The sequence below is a fragment of the Poromitra crassiceps genome, assembly GCF_964638095.1.
Source record: "Poromitra crassiceps genome assembly, chromosome: 23".
NCBI classification, from domain to species: domain Eukaryota; kingdom Metazoa; phylum Chordata; class Actinopteri; order Beryciformes; family Melamphaidae; genus Poromitra; species Poromitra crassiceps.
Window position 1 is genome coordinate 4472394 of NC_139639.1, and position 10000 is coordinate 4482393.

General features: G+C 43.2%; 1 protein-coding gene across 2 annotated transcripts in view; it reads right to left on the minus strand.

Annotated features, from left to right (window-relative positions):
* Window positions 1-8010, minus strand: part of dspa (desmoplakin a) — a 19028-nt gene extending 11018 nt beyond the window's left edge. For both annotated transcript variants that reach the window (XM_083659822.1, XM_083659821.1), the window contains exons 1-11: window positions 7700-8010; window positions 6479-6563; window positions 5955-6073; window positions 5023-5161; window positions 2955-3080; window positions 2705-2764; window positions 2420-2587; window positions 1375-1479; window positions 1163-1258; window positions 470-595; window positions 61-213 (exon numbers count right to left, since the gene is read on the minus strand). In XM_083659822.1, the coding sequence (XP_083515948.1) occupies window positions 61-213; window positions 470-595; window positions 1163-1258; window positions 1375-1479; window positions 2420-2587; window positions 2705-2764; window positions 2955-3080; window positions 5023-5161; window positions 5955-6073; window positions 6479-6563; window positions 7700-7965 (1443 nt within the window). In that variant the 5' untranslated portion in view covers window positions 7966-8010. The remainder of the gene's footprint in view (window positions 1-60; window positions 214-469; window positions 596-1162; window positions 1259-1374; window positions 1480-2419; window positions 2588-2704; window positions 2765-2954; window positions 3081-5022; window positions 5162-5954; window positions 6074-6478; window positions 6564-7699) is intronic.
* Window positions 8011-10000: the final 1990 nt, after the last annotated feature.

Consider the following 10000-nt stretch of genomic DNA (forward strand, 5'->3'; position numbering starts at 1 on the left):
CGCGCGTGCGTGCGTGCGTGCGTGCGTGCGTGCGTGCGTGCGTGCGTGCGTGCATCTTACCTGGTCTGTTTTAAAGTCACACAGTGCCTGGACTATGACCTGGCCGCTGCCCTTCTCCTCGGGGTTACGAGGTTTCAGACGGACGATGCTCTTGGACTTGTTGACCAGACTTTGGACCTGCCTCTTGTTCTCCATGATCCTCTCCTTCTCTTTCTGGAAACACACAAAGATCACATGTGGGTGGTGAAACACATGCGGCGTTCAGAAGTCATTGATTTTTTCTATTTGAGGTTAAACTTCTCTTTGTTTGTTCTTTACATGTCATACTTTATGACTGGCCTAACCAGTTTACCAGCAAATGATTTACAAGAGCAGAGTCATGCAACAGAACAAAATGTTTTTTTAATGTGTGTTTTTGATGTATCTTCATGCCGTAGCTGCAGGATAGTATCATGCACAGGACTGATACCTCCAGGATTTTGAGGAGTTCACTGAGGTTCTCCAGTGGGGTCTTCTTGTCACAGGTGAACTTGCTACGGATGTACTCGTGTTGCTTCTGCAGCTTCCCATAGGTCTCATTGGCCTCCTTGAAAAACTGGAGATAAAAACAAAAAGATGTGATCAATATTCACATTCATATTAACATAGCGTGGGTATGTATGAGAGAAGATACTTGATTGTAGAAGTCCAATAAACCCTACGGCTCTGATCGTATCTTAGCTCAGGAGCTGCATCTACCACTTTCATACCAAAGACTAGGGTTGGACCAGGGTTACTTGACCCATGTTCAACTCTTCTTTTGTCAATTCACACCAAGTCAGTCAACAGGGGTTAAGGACCTGGGTCACCACCCGGGAGAGATACATAACAATTAGCTTAGGCTATTAGCAAATAGCAACCCGGGTGGTGCCATTCATTCACACTGAAATCAACCCTGGTCCCACCCTGGTCTGACCCATTTCTCGAGGGTCGCCAAGCCGAGTCGGGCAACGCAGGTTAACCCTTTCATACCCAACATCATCTTGTGATGAAAGGTGTGAAAGGGGTATGTGTGTGTGTGTGTGTGTGTGTGTGTGTGTGTGTGTGTGTGTGAGAGAGAGAGAGAGAGAGAGAGAGAGAGAGAGAGAGAGATAGAATAGGTAAGTACTGTCAGTATATTTACCTGGCTGTAGGCAGCGTTCTCCTTCAAATGGATATGGATACACTTTGTGATCTGGAGCAGCCAGCTCCACTGGGTCTGTAAGGTGTCCATGTAGGCCTAGGGAGGCAAGCCCAGGGAGGCAAGCCCAGCCGTCAGTACAGAACACTTTATACATCACCCTGTTAGCCCACCATTACCATTTGAATGTTGCACAAAATGAGAAAAGCCCTCACCTCGATCTTGTCTGAGGCGGGGTGGTTGTTGTTCAGGAGGCCGTCTACTTTCACCTTCAGCTTGTTCAGCTCCTTCTCCTTCTCCTCCAGGTCCCTCATCAGCCTCTACGAGGAGAACAGAACATGTGTGACTAAGGTCCAAACCAAACCAAACACATCGTATCCAAACTTCAAAATGTACAGTAGTCACAGCAGTGTCGTAGTCCAGTCCGAGTCCGACTTGAGTCGAGTCCAAGTCCTGGACACATTTCCAGGACCCTCAATTCGACTTGGAATTGAGCACTGATCAATCGGACTTGGACTTGAGCGTTCATGCATTCGGACACGGAAGTTAGAGACGAGGACTCAGACTTATTGTGATAAAGACCGTTTTATTTTATTTTCCTAATAGAGACACTGCGGAGCGCGTCATCATTCAGAAACCACGCCCAAAACGGGGGAAAACAGAAACCCCCCCTCCAATCCTGGCGTTCTCCTACAGTATGTCGCGTGCATGGTTGCGTGTTGCACAAAAAGATCGTATATACGGAAGATGAACACTCCAACTTACTTCCTTGACAGCTAGATCCACATTTTTCTTCTCGCCAATTCTCAATGGCTTCCTTGTTTTGCTCAGGAGTAGAAAAAAACTTTAACTGGCAATTATTTACATTTGTTGTGTGCGCAGCCCACCACCACACAACAGCTTTTAGCTATGTTTAATTCAAGGAAAATGATGCTGCTCTATGGGAGTGAACGGAGCGATTTCCCCCGTGATGGGCATGGCTTATTTCATACAGTGTCTCTATAGGCCCTAATAATTTGCCATACGATATTAATAGCTATATTAATAGTGTGACATTATTCAATTCCGTACAAGTCCGTAGGCTAACTCCGGACTTGGACTCAGGTAATGGGGACTTGATTCGGACTCGACTCGGATTCTTCTTTGGTGACTCGAACACCGGGGACTCGAGACTCGACTTGGACTTTGACTACAACACTGAGTCACACCCATCAACTGAGATAGTAAAAAGAAAGGACGAGTTGATGGTGAGAGCCTTACTGAGTAGCTCTCCTGCTTCTTGGGGATGTAGTCGTCGATGTTCTTGTCTCCCCAGTCGAAGAGCAGCTCCTCCTCCTCCTTCTCGTTCACCCACATGATGCCGCGGGAGATCTCCTCGATGATGCTCTGAAGCTCACGCAGCGCACTCACACGGCTGTGGGACATTTTCTGAGGGACAAACGAGGTCAATGAATGAAGATGATCAAGAATGGACAATAATGATCACGGATAACGTCGCCGATTTGGACAAACTGAAGAAAAGAGTTGTGTTTTGTAGAGTTCTACCTGCAGGCTGTCCCATTCTTGTTCCAGAGCATGAACGTTGGCCTTGTCACCCCTCATGTTCTAAAGAAAAGATGTTTTTCGTTTTTGTATCAGTTTGCATTGAATAAATATTGCTGAGGAGGAATGGGAAAATATTGAACTTATGCTGCAACAATCTTAAAAGAACAATCAAAGAGAGCTACACAATATACAGCAGGTGATTCAGTTGGAAGGATTCTAAAATACAAAAAATCTATAAAAGCCCCCTCACCAGATCGTCCCGGGCACGGTCTACTTCCTGGCTCCTCTGGATGGAGCTGTGGTATTTGTTGTGGCTGATGATCTGCTGCTCAATGGTGGCTGAGTCCTCCCCCCATGGAGACGTCTCAATCAGACGCTACAAGACGCAGAGACAGTTTTATTATGTTATTGAAAAACAAACGCCTAGGTCTCTGACACATAATCATACTGCCAAATTTACCCGTACATATTGGTATGGTACGTGATTGTAAAGGGACATATATTGCTGTTGTTGGGTGAAAACCTTGAATCGCCAAAATATATATATTTTTTAACGCAGCCTTGGTTTTTAGATTGATCACCAGGCATTTTTCAGGTTATCCAATGTGTTTTTCACACTCAGCCCAAGCTCAGGATCACAGAACTTTCTCAACGACCACCTCGACGCCCGGCATGTCATCTTTCAATGTAATATAACACATGAAAATCACCAAAATCGGAGGTACCGTGTTTTCACAACGATACATTTTATATTTGAGGCAAATAAGAGATAACTTGAAATAGCAACAGTAGCTGTTTTGCACGCTATTGATGTAATGATTTTAAATGCCCGCCTTTCCCCTCTTTGCCCTCTAGGTGTCAGCATATAATCATTAAGTGAGTCCGCTGTCTGTCTCTGTGTCTGTCTCTAAGCAGGAAACTATTCCAACTATTCCGCCCCTAACCAGAGTTCACTGAGCTTTTGATAAGACGTAGCAGACCGAGCTCCCCTCCTCTCTCCACTCCCCTCCTCTCTCTCTCTCTCTCTCTCTCTCTCTCTCTTTGTTTGCTCACCACTCCCTTCCTGCACGATTACTTGGAAACCCAGTGAAAACACAGACAAGATGGCTGTTAAGAAAGCTACACTGTCATTAGGGTCCATGTCCTGTGGAACGTCAACAACAGAGACAGATGTGCATCGGCAATATTTTAGGAAATGCGTGCAATGAGTCAGAGCACGAGCAAAACGAAACAAACTAAACACGACACAGAGACGATAAGGACGACAAGTAGGTCATCAGGTGTTACGTTTCCAGGTTTTTGGGGACTGGGACTTTTCACAAACGGCGATACTTTATAGAGGGTGAACTGTTTCTAATATATACAGTGATACTATATAATTATAATGATATATAGAGAAACTGGGTGAGGCTTGGAGGTTTTGAGGGGTGAGAGGGTGTGTGTGTGTGTGTGCTTCGGGGAGGAGCGGGGCGGTTCCCAGCGGAAGGGCGTTTCCCAAAAAGCATGTAAAAGAGATCAGCCAAACTGCCGCTGTCCCATAACAACGACTGAGTCAGTGTCACATTTCACACCTCTCCGCTCAATTTCGTCTGCTTTCCCAGCTACCTGTTTGTCATCACTGCTCCTTGTGTCTCTCTCTCTCTCTCTCTCTCTCTCTCTCTCTCTTCCATGATTGGATGTTTGGAACCCCTCATTAATGCTTTGCTTTGCACCTGTGTTTACCCTGCCTTTTCAGCACAAAATGGCCACTGTGAAAAAGGCCCACTTCATTGTCATGCTCCTGCACACTGCAAAATGAGTATCAGTAAATAGTACTCAGGTCTCTTGAATGGTCTCTCTGTCCCTCTCTCTCTCTCTCTCTCTCTCTCTCTCTCTCTCTCTCTCTGTCTCTCTGTCCCTCTCTCTCTCTCTCTCTCTCTCTCTCAAATGGCCGTGCTCTCTCTTTCCTTTTGTTCCTCTCCTCCTTTCACCCTGCCGCGGCTCAAGTTCTGGCAGCTCGTCCACATGGTTTCAGTTACAGCGGCCTCAGAATATGCGATAAGGAAGGTGTCAGTGATCCATCCACTTCTCCCTCCACAAATGCAACACGCTAAAAAAGCACCCATACATACATACATACATACATACAGGCATGCATACATACATACAGGCATGCATACATAAATACAGGCATGCATACACATGCAGAAACAACTACTCCTACAGAGTCTATTATTGCAGGGGGGAGAGTTCCAGGGTGGTGTCGTCACTGCATGGACCATTTCAGGTGCTATTGTTGCAGCCATGGTGCCAACTGCCGAGTATGAAGAGCTGCTCACCTTCTGTTGAGCAATCCAGGCCATGGCATCGTTAAAGCTCCTGCCCCCGTCGATGGAGCTTGCACTGCCCCCTTTACGTCTGGTCCCACCCAGGGTCTGCTGCATGATAGCACCTTGCATGTGCTGCAGCTGCTCCACGCTGTGGGTTTGGACACAGATGGAGAAATACTTTGGAATACTTTTGCGTGGCCATCTTCAAAGGGCTCAGATGTGCAAGTACAGCTAAATGAAAAACATGTACACAAAAGAAAAAGGGATAGGCTATCTGAATGCTTGTACCGGTCCGGAATGGTACTTGCAGCTAACTTATCAGTATAGACCCTTTTCACGGGGGGCCATTTTGTGCCGAAAAGGCAGGGTAAACACAGGTGCAAGCAAAACACTAATGAGGGTTTCCAACTTTCAATGATTGGAATTTGGAAACCAAAATGGAAAAAAAAGGCCCGAACCAGGCCGAAACTGTTTGTCGAAATAAATGTTGTCGACGGGAGCTACCGTAGTTAAATTTGTGTTGCAAGCCCTTTTTTCCGTTTACTTTCCTGTTTGGTACAGTTGAGCTCAGCACCAACTAGTGGATATGCGTAAGTCTCTGGATGCTTCCTGGAATTTGGAAATCCCCATTAGTGTGTTGCTTGCACCTGTGTTTACCCTGCTTTTTCGGCCCAAAATGGCCCCCGTGAAATGGGTCTATTGCTAGCAGTCTGTCTCTGTATACGCTTTGGTTCATCTGTAAATATGGGATTCAGATGTGAATCTAGCATTTTTTTCCCCCACGTAGTCCCACCATATCCCCATGGGTACTTACAGCCAGGATTGTTCAAATGCATGAACACACATTAGACTTCATAAACCACACACACACACACACACACACACACACATACACACACACACACACACACACACACACACTGCATGGTCTCTTCTGTTACCTTCTGAAGATGTCGTTAGGTATACGCATTTGCTGTAGCTCTGCGCCACATCTCCTCAGCTGCTCCAGGGTCTCTGCAGCCATGGTCATCAGCTTGTCTGCCTCACTGGCTGGACCGCCCTATAATAATACCATATAGAACAGGACATTTACACCTTACACCTACACTACAAAATGACTTTACTTTACTTTAAACTTACACATTTACACCAAATTCAATTACATTTTAGCTGTGGCTGATAGGTTTGTCCTCAAAGTTATTTTCGATTATAAAAAAAAATACAAGTAAAAGTTCGTTAAAAGTTAGTTTCCTGCCTTGATACATTACAGCAACATCATACTGGTATGCAAACAGATGACCATAGAACAATGTAGTGTGCTAGTCAACAAAATGACAGCCTCCATAACAGCCAAAACATCCAGCTGAGCTGACAGTGATGTTCTTATTCTTCTCATTCTTGTTCTTTAAAGTCACAACAAAGACATCATCAGATAGTGGAAGATGTCCCCTTGTGTCACACTTACATTCTGGAGAATATGCTGTGCTCTCTGCATGTACTCCTGACACTGGCCTTTCAGGAACATCGATCTCTGCAGGATATTCTGCCCACTACACGGGAGGAAAAGACAACAAACAATTTGATTCTATAATATAGTCTTCAGCACTATGACATGCATATGAAGTAGAAAATACAAAGCAGATTATTTTAAGCATTCATTCACTGGTGTAGTCTGGTGTCTGTCTCTCACAGCTTTGTTTGGTTAAAGTCAGATATTTGAGGGTGAAGGATGTCATGGGACAAAACTTAACCCTTACCAATTAAAGTGGAATGAACTGACATTCATGAAACACAATCTTGCCCCTAAGCCTCCTGGGAAATTTATCTTACAAGTTATTACATTGTTATGAATGCTTTTTCACGGGAATTCATATTACAACACTAAACATTACATAAATCCTAATGAATCGCAGAGCAAACCAAAATCCATGTGTGAAACCAATTGGAGACATGGAAAGGACAAATTAGTAGGCTATCTGATGTGGAAGATGTGTGAAATAGCCCTTTAATTGAAACATTTAATGAAATAGTTGCAACATTGAAACACGTCATGTCACTTTGATGCCAGAGGATGACATAATGATGAATGATAATATAGTGGGAGGCCATACAAGGGGTGTGACTTTCACTGGAAATTTTCTCAAGCATTTCCTATCTGTTGTGATTCAAAATATTGGGCAATATACTGTGTGAATAATATGATAAGTAGGAAAAGGTGCAGGCCTACACATCATCAGGACAAGTTAAACCCAGACTGTTGGTTTAGCTAAGACCTGGTTTATATAAATATGAATGGACAGGAATAAAAAAGGAACGGTTTTTACCCTCTAAGAAAAATTATGTTTTGTTCATGTAAAAGTGGAACATTATTCATATTTCTATAAGATCCACTTTTAGTGGACTTTTAGTGGACCTTTAGTGGGTCTGTGGTCTTCATTGGTGAACTTGTAGTGACCTTATCTTACCTCAGTTTATTGATTTATTTTGGTGTGTCATATAGGCTAGTAGGCTATAATCACTATCAATATTTCTGTCATTTTATAAACATTCACATATTATAGTTTACCTTATTCTGTGATACTATATTATTATTACGCTACATTCTTTGAGGGGGAAACTATAGGTATCACTCCGCACTGTCATTAGGCTACACCTCATAGCAACAACAGGTGATTTGAAAGCTTACCTTGTCGACCCTCCACCTCCTCCACCCATGCTCATGAAACCTTTCTGACCTCCGCCGCCCCCGCCCCCGCCGTGCGTGGAGGTTTTGGAGAAGGTGGTGTAGGTGGTGTATCCGTCCCCCTGCCCCTGGTATTCCCCTTGGTAGCCGTTCCCGTTCCCACCGGCGAACACCGAGTCGTTCCTCGCATAACCAGCCGACAGTTCGGGTCGCGAACCATTCCTCGGCCCCATGGTAGGCAGCCTGGAGTTGGAGCCGTACATGCTCATGTTGTCTGTTTTAGTTTTAAAATGTCTGTTCTTGTTCTTGTTTACGCTGCCGTCCAGACAGAAAGAGGGCAGAGTCCGGTCTTCAGCCTCGCCTCACCAGCCTGTTGCGCAGATATGTCCGCTCTCTCTGTGTGTGTGAATAGACGGAAGCCGCTGGCCCGGTTATGGATACAGACAAGAGTAACCACACCTTGCTCTGTTTACGGAACGCCTCCTGCACCTTGACTGCATGAGGTCCTGTCCGGTCTGGGAAGTAGAGTCCCTGCTCACTTCAGTTCACTTATCCTGAAGTCACTTCACCGAAAAAAAAACAATCAGTGTACGGCAAGTTACTTTCAAAATGTAATATACTACATAATTACTAGTTACTTTCATGTGAAAGTAATAAGTTACTTCATAATATCACTGTCTGTGTAGAGTAGGCTAACTCGTTACTTATTACACTACTTTTAGCATTATGTACTGTCAATGCTTATTACACTACTTTTGCATTACTTTCACCAAAACAACAGCAGCAGCAGAATGACATTGCTGCCCCGGGAACCATCCCGAAAAATAATTTTAACCGCCTTGAAGTCAGTGTAAACAATCCAAAATTCTAAATGTTATTCTTTTCCTTTGTTATTGTCATCTGTAGTGGTTATTTGCATAAAAACAGACTGTTTGATTAGGAAATGATTGTATCTTTATTTAAATATGTGCTTTGATTAAAAAAAAACAATGTAACTCAATTTGTGACTTGAGTTACTTGACAAAAGTAACTGGTATAATATTACTGAAATCCTATAATAAGTTATATTACTGAGTTACTGCTAAAAGTAACATATTAAATGTAAATGTTACTTTTGTAATTAGTTACCCCCAACAACACTGGTGACAAATTACATCACTGTTTAATGTGCCAGCAAAACTTTCTGGAGACAAATGGAGGAATTTACTGATGACTGCAATCATCATATAGGCTCTAAGAAATTTGGTCAATTTGGTGTGACAAAAACTACAGGCAATGTTGAAAGACTTTATTACTGCATACTGCAGTAATAAACGTAGGCTACTTTACTTAGCTATTTAGGCCTACATAAAGTAGCCTAACTAGTTTATGTAAAATACGCACAAAACATGCCCTGATAGCCTGTCTCTTCTGTTGCCAAGTGTGCTGGCGGACATTATTTTAAATTCAATTCAAGGCTGACATTCTGAAAAAGTAGATTTATCTGGTATTTATCTGACAAGAACTGAAAACGAATGTGTTAAATTACTGTAGGCTACTAGGCCTATAATAAGGTATGCCTCCTAGGCTAGTCCATCAATTGCATAGACACAGTTTACAGCAGGGCTTTAGACACAATAGATACAACCTGCATAAAATAAGATTTATTAAAATTTAGTCCCAAAGTTTCCTCCATGAGATAATGGTGGTGCGTGTGAAACCTTTTTTGAATAGTCGTTATGTAGCTACTGTACATTCTCTAATTATTAATTGGGATAAATTCTATAATTATTGAAAAACGAAGCTATTCCTCATTTTGCTGAGGACCCCCTGGAACCCTCTGATGGACCCCTGGCAGTCCCTGAACCCACTTTGAGAACCCCTGGCTTGACTGAACATTGCATGGGGTTCAGTGCTTTTAAGATGAGAGTCTATATAGAAATACATTTAAATACATTTGTTTTCGCTTGCATTTTGCTTTTCATTATAGCGATATCATCAATTACATAAAATCTTGACTCAATTAGTCTACATTTTATGTTGGCAAGTTGGGGGACGCAGCAGCCAAATCCCATCTGAGTGAGTAGAGATGAACAGCAGTTGCGTAAAGAATTTCTCATGTCGGGTTCAACATTCTTGAGGTCAAAATGAGTTAAGTGCGAGAGTGTTCAGGCTTTATGCCTTTGCTGTTTCCTGCTTGTATATGAACACCAAAAGACACGACAAGTTATGTAAAGATGCAAAGGCTACTGTTTGCTTTGAGTTATGTTCTTTTTTAATTTACATTTTCTATCTGCCACCCTCTCTCTCTTTCCTCCCCTCTCC